Source organism: Triturus cristatus, chromosome 4_2 (assembly GCF_964204655.1).
Source record: "Triturus cristatus chromosome 4_2, aTriCri1.1, whole genome shotgun sequence".
NCBI lineage: Eukaryota > Metazoa > Chordata > Amphibia > Caudata > Salamandridae > Triturus > Triturus cristatus.
This window is the reverse complement of record NC_140586.1, coordinates 250,769,918-250,787,080: the sequence shown is the minus strand read 5'-3', so window position 1 is coordinate 250,787,080 and position 17,163 is coordinate 250,769,918. Positions and strand designations below refer to the sequence as shown.

Here is a 17,163-nt window from a genome sequence, read left to right as displayed (position 1 = left end):
CAAAAGTGGAACAAAATAAATAATTATGAGGAGGGACCACCCAAAGGGCTGACAGGTCTAACACCCAGGCTCTAACAATACCCGCCAGAGGTGACATACAAACATTTAACAAAGTAGGGCTCAGGGACGAAAGTAGGGCTCAAGGACAAACACTGAGGAACACCACAGTTTTCAACCCTTGGCTTGAACTTAAAAGACAGTGGCTGTACAGACTTAGACCTATTGCTCAAAAGAGAGCAAAACCATTGCAAGGTGGTTGAATAAAAGCTGATGTCATGCAGCAATAGATTATGGGAAACAGTGTCGAATACAGAAGGCCCAGGATCCAGTCAGACTAATTTGTAAAACCTTTAGCTCAACTCTAGCTTCTAGCAGTAAGGCTTAAACAAAGGAACTAGGGTAAACCATTTAGAAGTAACAAACCACAAAATAAGGAAGGCAGGCTTCACGAAACAAATCTGACCCCAATTCATAAACATAGATTATATTTTTATGAATTTTTAGACGCCAAGATGAGAAACATCCACCAGTGGGCTCCGGAGATATGGGTTTTTAGAGAAAACTTAAATCTCAGCTGTTAAGTCAATAGAGCAAAGTAGCGTTGGAACTGTAAAGTTTGAAAAGTTTGTAAGAGTTGTGTTTGGCTTCTCCAGCCAGAGTTGGGCAACCAATTGCAACAGGGAGATGGTCAAGTGGGGCAATACCGAATGTTAGGACAGTTACTTGGTCACCAAAGCAGTCTCAAGTCCAGTTCCACACTTTACATCAAGACTGCCATGGACATCAAAGGAGTGGTCCTGTTGCTGGGAATGCAGGATGCTGAAGGATACTCGGGGTGCTGTGTGGTCAAGTGGGGTGTCCTTAAAGTTGTTTCTCGGTCCACTGGTTAATTTTGGCAACAGGGCTTAGTGTTCCTTAAAGTCGTCTTAAGGCAGTATTATGGCCAGCTGCAGCTGGGCTACAGATCTCCATACACAGTGGGCTCAGCGGTTTCCTTTGGTGAAGGCTGGTGTCTGTCTTTGGGGACCAATCTAGACTCAGATGACAATCCCGGGTCCAGCAGACTCGTCGAGGATTGGTCTCTTGGGTTGCTCGTCAGCTTTGATTCAAAGAACGTGGCTATTGACTTACTGGAATATGCTAATTTAGCTTTGATGGCACTGGTGCTGGTTCCAGGGGGTCAGCGGACTGACCCTGGGAGTCACGTCTTTGGTTTGGGGCTCAGGAGTGACTTTTCCATGCGCCAGAAGCCACAGGCCCAGGTCTCTCTTTGCTATCTCAAGGTGTGGCAGCTGCAGTCCAGTAGTCGGTCCAGGGGTCAGCAGTGCAGTTCTTCTTTGGTCCTTTCTCCAATGTCATTGTTATTTGCGGTTCAGGGTGCCAGGAGTGCCATATTTATACCAGGAAAATACCCTGAGGGATGATGTGGTCACTAGCCAATGGCCTACCAGGATCCCTTCTGCAATGTGATGACTTCCGGCTATGTGTGGCATCTAGCAATCCCAGGGTGCACCATTCTGCCCTCTCCCAAGATGTCTTAAACCTTCCTTGATTGTTAGGAGCTTGGTAGCCCACCCTAGAGGTCTGGCTACTTGTGGGCTACACACCCACTTGAAAACTGGTTCAGCAACCGGTGTCCCCTCTCTGATCCTGCTGCCAGCCTGTCTACCTAAACAAAGAGGCAGTCCTCTACGAATCTGATCGCCATTTGCCCAGCAAAGGCGGCTTCCACTTTGAAGCTTGCCTTTTGAGCGAACACCCTGTTTGGCTTAATGCAAGGGGAAGGTGACACCTCCCTCTATGCCAGGCCGCTATTATACTGAGCCTGGGAGTTGTTCCGGAGGAAAGAAGGCTGTTTGGTGGCCAGCAACTGAGTGAGGCCACTGGACAGAACTGTGACCGAGTGGCAACTTTTTAGAAGTTGCCTCCCCTTAAAAGCGACATTAAATTGAACTTAAGCATAAAGTCAGGTTTAATGCCACAATTAATTTGACACCTTGAAGTACCCATTTTAGTAGTTCCATTCAGAACTCAGAGGTCAGCCGGTAACTCTGTATGAGCCAATGGGGCTAATAACCTTTCCACAGCACACACACAGCACAGTGACAATTTAAAGTATATGTCTTACTTCCTAACGTACTGCTCCCTGCCTCGATAGGCCTTCCCTAGAGGAGACATATATATTGTTAAGGAAATGTGGGGGCTTTGCCATTTGTTTAATTGGCAAAATCGAACTAGCAGTTTTAAAACTGCTCTTCCAGGCTGCAGCGGCAGACCGGGAGCCATTTTGTACTTTGTCACAGGCAGGATGGAACAATCAGTGCTGCAGCCCTGGGTGGACATTCTAACTTACATGCCCTGGTTACCCTTGGTACCATATACTAGGGACTTATAAGTAAGTCAGCTATGCCAACTGGGGGTAGACAATTCAACATACATTTTGTGATGGGTTAGAACACTGGCAATGAGGACTGCTTAACAGGCCTCACTGCACTCTGAGTCTACAAACCAGCAGTTCGTATCCAAATGAGGCCAAAAGGTGGGGACCTGCAAAAAGCCTGTTTCCTCACAATTTGCCAAATAAGAGAGATGGGACGATAATAAGACAAATTGAAAGTGTCTGCATTTGCTTTCTTCAGCAGTGGAAGAACTAGAGCATGCTTCCAGGTCTCTGGATAATCCTCTTCCTTCAGTGATTTATTCACAAGTACTCGTCGATGAGGACTGACAGTAAGGGCAAGGCGGTATCTAATGGAGAGCCCTTCTTCACCTTTAACATAGTGTCTTCCACCATCCAGTTGGTTAATTCAGAGAACGGGCCCCAGTTGGTTAAAGAAGAAGGGTGAGGGCTAATGTCGTTATACAGATTTCACCCAATAAAAGGCTGGGTTGCAAAGCCTGAATAAATGGTCTCCATTTTGTCACTGAAAACTAGGCCAAATCTCACAAAATGAAACTGGGTCTCTAGCTGTCTGGTTCGCCACCACTTGGATGAGTCGACTCCTGAACATTTATAAGCAATTCTTTAGAAGATCCACTGTTTTCCTTATTACTCCTGACAAAACACTGTTTCTTAGCCTGTTTAAGCTGCTTATTTTAAATTTGGAGTGCTTCCTTGAAAATGGCCAAGTCCACAGGAGTTTTAGTGGACTGCCAGCGGACCTCTAATGACTTGCACTTCTCTTTTCTCTTTCTCAACTCTGCCGTGTACCACTTTGCCGATATCGATCAACTAGAGCAATTTGTCTCCTTCAGAGGGGAGCAGACATCGATGGCCTTGGCCAAAGTACCCACAAATTAATATACTGGTGTCTCCACCGAGATAATCTCTCTGACCTCATGAGGGTTGAAATTACAACAAAAATATGTGTTGTTAACTCTCCTCAGTGATCTCCACATTACTGGAGCCAGCCTACAACTGGACGGAAGACCACCCAGCAATGAGATATAGAATTTAATCATGGAGTGGTCCGACTAGGTGATAGGGTCTTCTGACTGCATTTTCACTGTGTTCAAGTTACTAAATAGTAATTCAAGCTTGTGGCCTGCAGTACGGGTGGGACCTTTTATCTTTCCAGTGAGTAGTAAAATCTGCATCTCATTCTCCAAATTTCCATTAAAAATTCGAACTTAGCGTCATAGTGAAGATTAAAATCTCCAATAAGAAGAAAGTGGGCAAACTTTAGTATGTTTGGTGATATCGCCACAGAAAACTTCGCTGCCAGCAGGGGGCAGTCAGTTAATGCTCCTCTTTTTTTTTTAACAACAAACTTTATTGTTTTGTACAGTACAAGGGTCAATCAAGAAAGGCGACTTCGTACTAATATGAAACACATAAGCACCTTTACTGCAATTTCCTCCCACTACCCTGGTCTGCAAACATCAGACCCCAACCCCCCCCCCTCCCATCCCAACCTATGCCCACAGTTAATGCTCCTCTTAATGTGGAAGCAGCATTAAATGATAGTAGGAAAATCATAACTTCGTAAAATTCCATCAAGGAGTCATTCAGCTTAATACACTCAAACACATCCCTATAAATGATGGCCACTCCCCCACCTTTCCTTCCATTGCGGTTACGCTTTAACATACTGTAGCAGACCAGTACCACCATAGCTAGATCCATGGTGGTGAAACTATTAAGCCATGTTTCTGTGATAATGCTAAATCAAGCCTCAAACTATAAATAGTATCCCACAACTCCATACAATGTTTTATAAGGGATCTAGAGTTAAAATAGAGACAGTTAATTGAGAGGTCCCCTCCCCTAAGCTCCATGCAAGGTTCAGAGGCATACTTCCTATAGGGGCACCCTCCAGCATGTCATCTCACAAATGAGCTTTATCTCTGGGACCCTTTCAAGGGCTCCCTAGGCCCTTCGTGGTTTGTACAGAACCACCTGCAACTATCACAAGAGAAAGGGCAGAATATCGTACCAGGAGCATGATAGCAGTTCTTTTTGTTTTGAGCATTTAGGGTTATAGTGAGCAAGGGCTCCCTAGAATACATAATAAAAGTATATCTACCGGATTCAAATCTGGCAGGGGTCCTAGCGACAGGTGACATCCTAGTGCAGATGGGGGCAGATGTTCTTATTTTGGCATGCTAGCAGTGTGGACGCACTGCACCAGCGTTTAACTCTATAATGGCTGCCTGCATACTAGACCGCTGACTCTCCTCCCCGTCTGAAACCATCCCTAGAATGGCGAAGATAACAAACCAAACCTAACGGGGACCACCGTCTTGTCATGTCTCGTAAAACTGCTCGCCTAAATTCAGCAATTATGCCGGATCGAAAAGTAGAAAAATATTTAAAAGCACTTAGGAACTTACTAGACATAAAATTCCGGATCAATACAAAATACTTGACAACATACAGAGCTGGTGAAAAAGCACATAAAAATAAAGCAAAATTCAGAAATTTTAGCTTTGACAATGCTTGGCTTATCTCAGAGTTTAAAATAATGGGATTTGTTTGTGAGGAGTTTGTTGTACAACAGCACACCTCTGCTTTGATGTGGCTCAGTGGGAATTGGTCAGTTGAAGTTCTTGGACTTGTTGCTGAGTGAAGACTGGGATTCGACAGTTGTAAAAAGCATCCCTCTTGTTTCTAGGTCAGGTACACAAAGAGATTGACACAGTGATTGGACGAGGTAGAAAGCCCAAAATGGAGGATCAGATCAACTTACCCTTCACCAATGCTGTCATCCATGAGATCCAACGCTGTGGAGATATCGTTCCACTGTCACTGCCACACATGACGTGCCGTGACACAGAGATCCAAGGATTCTTTATCCCTAAGGTAAGCAACGTCTACAGTTTATTCTTATATCCGACCACCCCAAATCTTTATGATTACTCCCAGCCCCAGGTGAAATAAAACACTGCTTCTATCCCAGATGAAAATAATGACTGTTTCCAGCTAAGGTGATCTTAATATCTCCTAAAAGGGCATTTGATGACTACTCCAATTCCTGGAAGATATTAAGTTCTTCTTTGTCCCAGATGATATTATGACTGCGCTAAACTGTGGGTCAAATTACAGACTACTCCCCGGCTTGTTGGTATCAATGACAACTCCCAGCCCCAGGGAATGCCTAAGGGGCACTGTCATGTCTGTTTATCATGATCTGTACTTGTTGTTCTCATTACGCAAATGTTTTGAATCAAGTTGTTTCCTCTGTTCTCTATTCTTGGTGTTTTATCCCTATTATCCCTATTTTAAATGCTTGCATCTGTTTATGCATGGAAAGCCATTTCAAGCAGCACTTCCAGGTGAAAGTTTCAATGTATTTTGCCTCACTTTAAGAGAGCGAAGAAAGTTGATAAATTCTCCCCATCTTGATGGAACGCCATTAGCTTCCCCCAGAGGCCAACATTATCTTTAAATCAGCTTCATCATTTACAAAGCCATCACGACGGTCGGCCCCAGCTTATCCTGCAGACAAGCGTTCACCATCTCTGGAGCTCTCAGCACACCCGCAGCCAGAGCACCATCAGACTCTAGACTAAAAAGGGTAAAAAAAAAACTTTTTAAAGTCAGAAAGCCTTTTCATGCACCCAGGGCCTGGAGAAACATCCCAGTTTCCATCAGGCCCGTCCCTACTCTGCTCCAATGTAGGCAAGAGCAGAAGCCTCACCTCTTTAAAGAACACTACACCACAGTGCATTAACAGTCAGAAAACTAACTACCTGTGCCATACCTCGTTGACATGTCTGTCTTTGATAGTGTACATTGCTCTGCTGCCTTTTGGCTGGTTTGGGTTATAGAAATGCTACATATATACATAAAAGAGAGAGAGCTTTGGCCCTCTCTACCTGCCACCTCTTAGTAGCTTGTAACACAAATACCTCTATCAAACCACAGTTCGGCTTCTCCAAAGGTTTGGGGTTTGTTATGAGAGACATTAGGGGAAGAACAGCACAAGGCTTGGGACTTATAGTTTATTCTTTTTTCCCCAATGGAAACATCGGCCAAAATATTCTGGCCTGGTAAATGGTTTTTGTATATAGCCGTAATGGATTGAAGGCTCCATGTATGAAACAAAATCATTTGATAACTTTGCAAACAGAGGGGGTCGGATACGAGAAACATTGAGACAGCCCGTTCTGGATCTCTAAATCTGGAACCTCTTTCCTAAACATGGACAGTCAGAAGATATGTTCATCTACGCACAACCTGCCGGTCACAGCTTTACATTCCATTATTATAGCTTGCTAAGTTATTAGTGATGGGTTACTGTATCACATGCGATACATCGCTTGGTAATAATATTGCATCCACTACATGGATCTACCATTACATGGTAAGGTAAGTATATTTAATATTCACTATTCCATTTATATTACCTGCCAAGGGAAGTACCAGTGGATTTAAGAATAGAGACGTATACGTAACTTACAAATGTAACTGTGGATAACTTGTAAGTTACAGGTTCCAATTTCAGTAGAGTAACTTGGTGAATCCTATTCCTTCTCAAAGCATATATCATTGACCAGTAGATACAGGCAGGTGTCTCCTTTCTCCCATCCTTGTCTGATGTCTCCTTTCCACAAAGCTTCTTCTCCCCAACCAGTCTGCTCTCTTACTCCCACAATATTTATCTGCCTTTCCTCTTCTCCGAGTGCTCTCTTCCCTTCACAATATTTCTGTTCCTCCCCTTTGCCTGTCTCCTCTCTCCCTTTTTGTTTGCTTTATACCTCTGCTACTGTCCTTCCTACTGGCTCCCAGTCTTCTTTATCGACTGCTACTCCTATGACACTCCCTTGTCCCCCATTTTCCCTTTCTTCGCTTGTTGTCCTTCGATCTGCCCATTCTGTGTCCCCTTCCTCCCTTGCACGTGAGCTCTCTGCTTTTACATCTCTCCTTTCTATTCCAATCTCTCATTCCTACTCTCCTCACTCCCGCCTCTCTTCCTTCCTTGGCCTTTCTTTCCCTTCTCCCTTCTTTGGCCTTGCTTTCCCTTCCATGTTCCCTCTCTCCCTCTCCATTCTCCCCTGCCTTTCCTTTGTTTTCTCTTATTATTACTGCAGCTTTTTCTCCTTTGTTCCCCTTCCCTCCCTCCATACAACGTGTTTTGTCCCTCCCTCACCCCACTTTTCTGTTTCCTCCTCGCTAATCCCATTTCTACCTCCAATGTCCTTAAACCCTTTGCACACCGCCATGGGCCCTTCTTTTAAAAATCATCCTTGTCAGGTGTGTTACACCAACTTCCAAAATGCAGTTTAAAAAAACAAACAAACAAAAAAAAAAAGCCTAGGATTTGATTCAGTGTTACATGTAACAAGTAACAAGTGATAAGTCTTTGTGCAGACTTTTCATACATGCAATCCTGAGCGTGCAGGTAGTCAGAGAATGAACGCAGGCGAATGAATCCCATCTGATCTCGTGAAGTCTGTCTTCTCCAGGGAGTCGGGATTTTCACCAACCTGACCTCAGTGCTGAAGGATGAGACTGCCTGGGAGAGGCCCCACCAGTTCTACCCTGAACATTTCCTGGACGCCGAAAAGAACTTCGTGAAGCGAGATGCATTCATGCCTTTCTCGGCAGGTAAACAATAGAATGCGTGTGCCTGATTTAACCTGGCGATTAATCAGCGGTATCGGTTGTGGTAAAATTGGGGGCTGAAGGTTTGATTTTTACTGCAACATGCACGGGTAAAGATTGTCTACAGATGTGCCATATATTTTTTTTTTTACAAACAAGAGCACCTCAAATGTTTGTGTGAACCTTGGGTAATTAATGTAAGTAAAACGTCAGTGGTTCACACCAAACGCATTCAAAGTTTGATTATATATATAACACAGCAAAATTACTGCACATAATGATTTGAAAAGAGAACATTGTACAGGTTCCAGTAACAAGAAATGGTTTAGTTCCAGCATAAACCACATAACCAAGTTGACATCTCCCAAGAATAAGTGCAAAGTGATCCCCCAACCAAGTAGAAGTGAATAAGCAATGCACCAAAAATTTACTGGTATGTAAGTATACAAACTGCACTTTAGTTAGTCCATTAAAACAGGCCCTTAGTGACCTGTATACATGTAAATCATGTAATGGCAATGAGTTTGCATTATATGTCGATGAAGTTTCAACCCCTAACACAATTCAAGGGTCTCGCAAAGACGTAGGGATACCCGGTGGACCTGCTGGTGCCCAGAGTGAAATAAAACCCTTAGGCAAGCTGTGGGGTACATCATGCAGAGCGTGATATGGAACAATCACCTCAGTGTAAAAGGTACGTTAAAATACTCACGGGTGTAGAAACCTGTGAAAGAAATGAAATTGCCGAAACTGCTCAATTATAACCTAATTCATTGATGTGGGGCCATGGGGACCAAAAATAAAGTGCAAACCAAAGTCTATAGGTCATTCCGCTGTCTCTCACCGTAGAGACTTATCCTTGTGAGCATTTCTAACTTATCTTTTCTCTGAGGTGATTATTCTGGATCATGGAGAACTCAGAAAATGTGTCCTCATTGTAGCTTTCTAGAGCACTGACCTAATTTCTGGGAGAAAAAAAGACTCCCCTTATATTGTTCATTTCTGAAAGAAATGCTTTGAGTTTTACAGTTTTGACTCCATCAAGATGACTTCAGGTGTGCCACAGTTTTGTCTTAAAATCATAATGTTAGCGCTTTAGTTGTTCATTAGAACACTGTGGGGAGGGATGGAGGGAGCAGGGGCACAGACTCGGACAACAGAGGGTGGGGGGTGAGAGCAGGGACCGAGATGGCAAACTGACCATGTTCGATAGACGTGAGGGCCGTTGGCAGCACAACAGACCACCTTGGGCAGGCGGGAAGAACAGTGACAGAACAATAGGCCACATAGGGCTGGTGGGACGGCAGTGGCAGCATAATGGACCATGTAGGGCAAAAGGTAGGGGGCAAAGGCATTCACATGGACAACTAAGGGCAGAGGGAGGGTCAATGGTTGCTCAAAGGACCACAGAGAGCAGGAGGGAGGAGCCAGGGGATGCATATGGACCACGGAGGGGCAGGTAGAGATTAATTGCAACTAGTGTGAGTTGCTGATTCTAATAAGATGTGGGTTAAAATCAAAGACCTGTTACCAAAAATATGTGAGAAGTTTCTCCTTAGAAAACACTATTCACCTATGGATTTCTATGTACAATCTGTGCACTCTTCCCGTCAACCGATGCAACCTTGAGAAACTTTTGCAAATGCCAGAATGAGAATCTAATATCTCTCTTCCTAGTTTTTTCATGGTAGAGCTCTGGCCAAGAAAAAACATCTTTAGTTATTAGTCACTAAAATTTGAGCGTGCATTATTGCTGTAGCAATGTGTTCACATGACTCTGACAAGAGAAAGTCAGTTTAGTTTTTGTGTTTGCATGCAGCCTAGGAACCCACAGTTCTCAAACACTGACTTCTCTCCCTGTCAACTTTGTATCCATGTCATCCACACCACTACCCTGACCTGTGACATAACAAGTAGATAATCATTCAGTAGCAAAACACCAGCCATCTTTAAATAGAAAAGCTCTTTATTCAATAGCCCCACAACCCTGATGTTGACTGACCAGACACAGATGTCTCTGTTAACTGAAGCAGGAAGGCAGTGGAACTGTATATGTAGAGAAAGCAGTGGTAGATCTCTGTAAGATGACAGCCCTGTCATTACAACCCCTCTTGAGTGATTGAGGAATGGAGGACTATCCTCCTACAAAAGAAAAACATTCAGTATCGGAAAATGTGTTCTATTTCGAGGTTACAAAATAAATATTAAACAAAATATTGCGACAATTGGTTTTAAGGTAACTTTTAATATAAAGGTGCATTGAGAAAGTCACCACGTTCTTGCCCAAATGTTCTAGTAGCCGTTTCTGATTAACTATAGCAGTTGTCACCGGAGACAGCCTGCTGCCCTCCTGCCAAGAGGTGTGAATGGATCCCAGGAAAGGAAAGCAAAAGGCCTGTTGGTGGGAGGAGGTGTGACTTCCTCCCGACAGGATGGCCAGAGGGATGTGGCTGGAGATGGCCAAGCTTCAAAGGTCTAGATGCCTGTCACAGGCAACTGCAAGTCATACTTTAACCTGACTTTTTCTTTGTCCAGGTGGAAAGGCTGGCATCTGTTCCAGAGGGGGGGGGGGGGGGGGGGGGGAAACCTGTTGCAGAATTGGTTTTCCAGGAGGAGTTGCTCATTATACTGGATGCACTCCAGGGGTGTGCCCGTAGCTCTGACCAAGCAAAGGTTCTAACATATTGGATTTGGGAGAGAAATCCACTGTGGGACTGATTGGTGCCAATCCCCTTTGAAGTAATGTAAAGAGCGAGAAGGTTTACCTGTGGGAATGTTACCCTAATTGGTTAGGGAGTCCTCCCCATCCACAATCTCGAAACTGTCATAAAAGTGACACCCCTGGGTACTAGCCTCAGAACGCTATTGGACTTGGAAAGAACAGAAAAAGGACTGAACCTGTAGACCTCAGAAAGAAAGGCTGCACCAAGGAGGACTGCACCTGCTGAACCAAAGACCGGACTTCTGAAAGAGTGACTACTCCTGCTGTGACCGTCATGGAGAGAGACCCCAAGGGCTAGACCTGCTCCCACTTGTGCCAAGGACCAGTGGTGGACTCCAAAGTCTTTTAGACTAACCTCTTCTTAAACTCCTGAAATATAAAAGCTAAAGAAGCACTGCATCTGCAAAGTGCCCAGCTGACAACTGAACTTTCCCTGGTGGAGCCCGTGAGACTGAGTTCCAGGACCCAAGAGGTGGCCTCGAGTCCTGAATCTTGGATGTTGCCAGGCGCGTAGCTAGGGGGGGGCGGTGGGGGCGGACCGCCCCAGGCGGCACTATATTTAGGGCGGCGTCCGTTGCGGCTGCGGCGGCCTTTATCATTTGTTTAGGGACACAGTGTCACTAAATAAATCATGAAATCCGCAACGGCGCGCGCGGCCGGGTGGCCCTGTTTAAAAACATGATCGAATGTGATTCCGTGCAACGAATGAGCCAAACCTTTAGAGCAGCCAATGTGGTGCAATGACTTATCTGCAAGACCCTGCTTTTGCCAATGGTACACTTGGTTAATTTTGAAGTGCATATTTCTAACTAAATGGGTAGAATGTAATTTATTGTGACATGGCAATTCATAGTGACTAAATTACAGACATGAGGTGCTGTATCATGAACACTGCAAAATAGCATTCTGTTTCGTATTTGTCAACTTCTTGACCCTTCTTGGTTCATTCTCTGATATAGGTTTTTTACTATAAGGTGGGATTGAATCATTTGTAGTTACACTCTGTAAGCCACTGCTCTAGACGCTGTTACAGACAGACAGACATTACTAGTCGATGACTCCTCCACAGATACCACACCAATGTCACCTTGAAGGAGGGAGAAGTTCCACCATCACGATTTTCAAGCGAGCACATCTGAGTCAGGCATTCACAATTTAATATCAAACGCTTTATTACGGGACATTTGTATCATATTTTAAAAATATATTCTTGCCCCTCAACCACCAAGCAATGAATGCCTACTCACCCAGTGACCCTTGTCTGGGGAGTACACTTGTTTGCATTATTAAGAGCCACGTGTTGTAACTTGTTGGTCCCATCCCAGCCTGCTCCAGGGCCGTCAATCTTGGAGCGCGCACCAGCGCTACCAATGACGGCCCTGGGCTACATTTTTGCCCGGCCCTCGCGATGAGAACGTAGTGGTGACGCGTCACGCGCTTCACCACTACGCACGCACTCTCGTGAGGACCGATTGTGGCTTGGGGCAGTGAGTCAGTCTGCTGCGTGGATAATTCGTTTTATGCAGCGCAGGAGAAAAGAAGTTTGTTTATTCTTAACCACCTTTCCTGACCCCTGCAGCTGCTTATCACATCAGGCTGTGACACAAAGTTTAACTAATGGAGTAGTAGGTAAGAGAATGTGTGACTATTTATAATTCTTTCAAAAATATGCGCAGGCCCAGCAGGACACGTACTTCGTGTGCCCTTCATTTAAACAGTTTTTATCATTATCATGGCTGATGCAGAACAATCAGACAAACACAATAACAAATGTCCCAATAACGCTGGTGATTAATGATCCGCTGGAGAGAAATAATTTGTCTGTTAGTAGTTTTTAAATGCAGATGAACTGTATTTTGTTTGGAAACTCAGTGGGTTACTGCCTTTGTTACAGAGAACCTTGCGTTACTTGCAGTTCAGAGTTACAATCCTAACATAGGACAGTGACCAATGAACTGTCACCAAAGAGTGACATGAATGGTATAGTTTTTTTGTTTTGTGATATAGTTAGAACTTCCTCAGTCTTTCATCATTCTAATGTTGCTAAAATGAGTATGTTTGGGCAGAGATACATTTTTATCAGTAAAGCTGACCCCATGGAATACTCTTTTAAATCCTAAGGTTGTGTTTCCCCAGACCAAACCCTCTCAAAATATACTGCCCACCAGTATGGATGACGTGTGATTCCTACACCTTGTAATCCTCATTGGCTTATGTGACATTCTCTGTAGACTGATTTACATACTTGTATGATTCATTGTCTCTGTATAATGTGTTTGTGGTGTAAAGTGCTGACACACTACACTGATATGAGTAGCACTAAACAACAAATGCATATGAGAGAGGGGCTACGGAGCGATGAGGGGCACTGGCGGAGGGTGGCAGTGAGGGAATCTGAGGAGGAGGTAGTTGGAGGGGATGTGGAGCGATGAGGGGCACTGGTGGAGGGTGACTTCAGGGCTCGAGTCGGGGTACCAGGCGGGTGGATGGCGTCCCCTCACTTATTTTAATGAGAGCTCGATTACTGGAGCAAATGGAACCACACATTTACTCTTTGGCCTCTCTGGGGCGAGATCGGAGCTCATTCAGAACGCTGCTCACGCGCTGGCTTCTCTGATGCAATGGCATCTAAGGGGTGAGCGAGGGGAGGCAATGAGTCTGATGGTGCAAGCCACCTTTCGTGACATCACTTGCTGTTGTGACGTCAGCGTCCCCCCACTTCTTTTTTTAGGACTTGTGCCCTGGGTGACAGTGAGGGAATCCGAGGAAGAGGTCATGGTGTGGAGGGGGAGCTAGGGTGAGATGAGGAGCACTGGTGGAGGGTGGTAGTGAGGGAGTCTGAGGAGGAGGTCATGAGGGGGAGAAGCTACAGAGAGATAAGGGGCACTGGTGGATGGTGGCAGTGAGGGAGTCCAAGGAGGAGGTCATGAGAGGGGGAGGGGCTATGGGGAGATGAGGGGCACTTGTGGCGTGAGGCAATCTGAGGAGGAGGTCACTAGGGGGGCCATGGAGGGATGAGGGGCACTGTTGGAAGGTGGTAGTAAAGGTATTTACAGAGAAAGAGGTTATTAGTGTGGAGCCAAAAAAGACTTTCACATCAGCGCTAAAGCCGGCCCTGTCATGACCTTTCTGTTTTTGTTTATTTAATTAGCAGTCGGGTCATAAGGGCTACTGTGGAACATACTTTAAAGTGCATGCTAATTATATTTACTGCTATATTCAATGTTTTAAGTTTGAAGGTGATTTTACTAATGTTTTTACCGGGAAAAAGCAAAGTGGAGCCCGATGGTGCATGATATGGGGCTGGGGCCCAAGGTCAGCTGTGAGATAAGGTGCACTGGAGAGAGGAGTAGTGGATAATCAAGCCTGTAAGGGAGAGCGTTGCCGAGTCCGGGGTCAGGTGGAGGTAGTAATGTAGAGGGATTCTCCCTGAAGGCTCGCACAGAGGGAGCCTGTAAGGGGGTGCGTTGCAGAGTCTGGGGTCAGGTGGATGTAGTAATGAAGAGGGATCCTCCATGAAGGCTCGAACAGATGGAGCCTGAGTAGTATCACTTGCCTGATACTCCCACCTCAGAAACCTCCTCTTCCCATCAAAGGAACATTACATGGAAAGTGATAATATTTAGAAAGAGATTTGGAAAAGAGTGAGTTTTACTGGTCCTATTTTTCTTGTTTCTTTTGAATATTCAAGGAGTGCAGCAGCGCCGGAACAGTTTGTCCCGGGTCTTGGATAGAGTTGAACAAGTTCCCATGGCCCCCACAACTGTGTTTAAGGATTGTGATCATAATGTGTCGCCCCTCCCTGTATTTTAGCTTTGGGCCCCCAGGCGGGCTGTGCACCATGTGTGTGCTGAGGAGATGCACTATTACAAGCTGGTTTTAGGTACCAAGAGCACATGTCTTTTCATTCCCAGGGAGTTGGTTGCTGCTGCTTGGAAGTAATGACAGGGAGCGACCCCTGGTTGTTGCCTTTGGGCCACCAGAGTGGGCTTTGTATCCGGTCTGTGTTAGCAAGGTGGAGCTGACTGACCTCTTTGTGCTGCGTTTAGTTTTAAGGACACACAGTGAGTCATTCCCTGTGAATAGTTAATTTGCTGTTTTTGAAAGATAAAGAATCACAGGCTTCGACACTGTTAAGTTGGTTTTGGGTCCACAGAGCACATCACGTTTGTGCAGGTCCCCACTGCTTTAATGGGGGGGACCATGATGTATGGTCATTTAATGTCAGCTGTAGATGAAGGTTACATGAACAGTGTAATGTATGTGCATGTTTGCATTGTGTTGAGGGGATTACCAGGTAATTGTTCACACAGCTCTCTGATGGATGTCACATGCGGTTTTTCTGAGTCCCCAGATAGATCATGCAGTCTGTGTGTTCTCTTTTGTACTGCCAGTCACCGGTGTATTCAACTGTGTAGCCTTGGACCGTGTCATGTATGTGCATGTAACTTGCATGATCAAGGTAACTATTAGCGGCGATACTACGTGTCCCTCGGACCTCTTTGAAGTGCATGCCCTCCCGGGGGGGGGCAGCAATCTGAGGGATAGCCCCGGGCGCCACAAGCTCTAGCTACGCCACTGGATGTTGCTAGAGTGGACACATTCCCCTAAAAAACACTGAAACTTGTGAGCCTAGAGCTCAAAGATAACCGTTTAAAAAAAAAACAATCAGAGGCTACCACACTACAACTACTCAGCTTCCCTTAACACCTTCTAGTCTCATGACGGAATGGTTCCAATATGAGCACAAGTTCTAGTGTGCTCATGACGGAACCATTCCGTTATGGGCACATGCTCAGGAAATCCCTCTGCTGCAGACAGCAGAGGAATTTCCCTTTTTTAGGTCTCGCCTGAGACAGCGCATGCTGTCTCTTCGAGACATTTAGTATGTGGCTTTTAAAAGTGCCACCAGAGGCTTTTGGTGGCCTAAAGCTTGAGTGCACGTGAGTGTGCACGCCCGCAGCCGCCATCTGCCTTTCTGTCATGGCTCATTAAGCCTCCTCCACCCCCTTGCTGTCTGCTCTCACTACCCCCCCTCCCCTCTCCCCCCTCCCTCCTTGGTAGCTTGTTTGCTCATTGGCGCCCACGCTTGCTCGCTCTTCTCCATAATCTGAACAGCTGCTCTTCATATCTCGCTGCCCACCTTGTTTTTTTTAACTTTCAGCGCGTGGCGCGCGTGCTTGTTCCTTCTTGCTTGCATTCTCTCTTTCCTTCCTTCTTCAATTTCCTTTAATTGCTGCAGTATCACCTTTGTTTTAGATTTGGCCTTCCCGCTGCTTACTTTAGTTTTTCAAAATGTACAGATCCAGAGTCCAAGTCCCCAAGCTGCCCATAGCAGAGACGTACACAGTTTATGGACTTCTGGCTCCTACTCCAGCATTATATAGAGGAAGAAAGAGGGGTGTGCATGCTATAGTATTAGAGGCCCGCACGCTTACATTCAGACACACAGCAGCCATTCTACAGGGCTGTGGACAGCTCTAACCCCACAACACAAATGGCGGTGCCGCTCAAAATGCATCACGATTGCATCAGAGCTACAGGCACGCGCTCTTCTAGCATTTAAAGCAAACGCGCATCGCGGAAATCAATGAGACGGCACTTCCTCTTGCCATTCCGGGTAATAAGTAGACCAAATGCAAGTAATTATGCCCAATTAGTATTAGTAATTATCCTGTTGTGATGAAAAAAAGAATCTTTCCTAAATCCTCAGGGGAGGATCTCTAACGCGGGAAGAGAAGTAGCGGCAGCTTGACTGCCAACGGAGCTCGACTGGGTGTAAACGCTGCCTCTCTGTCAGATCACTTTAGCTGTAGAAATGTAACACGGACTCGCACAGCTAAAAACACAGAGCTTTCGCTCTAACAGAGGATCTTATTCTTGGGAAAGGATGCTCAGTCTTTTAATTTTGCATTAGCCAAGACCTTTTGATTTTACAAAGCAGTATACCATACTGTGTTCCTAGACTCCGTTTCACCAATGATTTTTTGATAAACTTTACCCAAGAAAAAAACAACTTTACAGTGTTTAATTTGCAGCACACTTGTAAGTTTTGTGTAAACATAGGTGTGGTGTAATTTGGGTTTTAGTATCATATATTTGATATTGTAAACCCTATTTTCTTCCTTCTTTCTTTAATTTTTGTCGTCTTTTTTCCATTTTCCTTTTTCCTTCTTCCATTCTTTCTTTCTTGCCTTTTCTTTTTTCTTTCCTTTTTCTCTTTGTTGCCATCTTCTATTTTTCTTTGCTTCTTTCTGTTTACCTTCTTTCTTTCGGTTTCTTTTTTGCCTTTTACATTTTTTCCTCAATTCCTTTTTCCTCAATCCTTAATTACGTCTTTCTGTCTTTCTTTCTTTCTTTCTTCATTCCTTTTCATTTTCTGTTGCTTAGCCTA

The 17,163-nt window shown here is 45.0% G+C and overlaps 1 protein-coding gene across 1 annotated transcript in view; it reads left to right on the top strand.

Annotated features, from left to right (window-relative positions):
- Window positions 1-17,163, top strand: part of LOC146833577 (cytochrome P450 2D15-like) — a 370,438-nt gene that overhangs the window by 315,126 nt on the left and 38,149 nt on the right. The window contains exons 7-8 of the mRNA XM_085601434.1: window positions 5,115-5,302; window positions 7,909-8,050. Of these exons, the coding sequence (XP_085457560.1) occupies window positions 5,115-5,302; window positions 7,909-8,050 (330 nt within the window). The remainder of the gene's footprint in view (window positions 1-5,114; window positions 5,303-7,908; window positions 8,051-17,163) is intronic.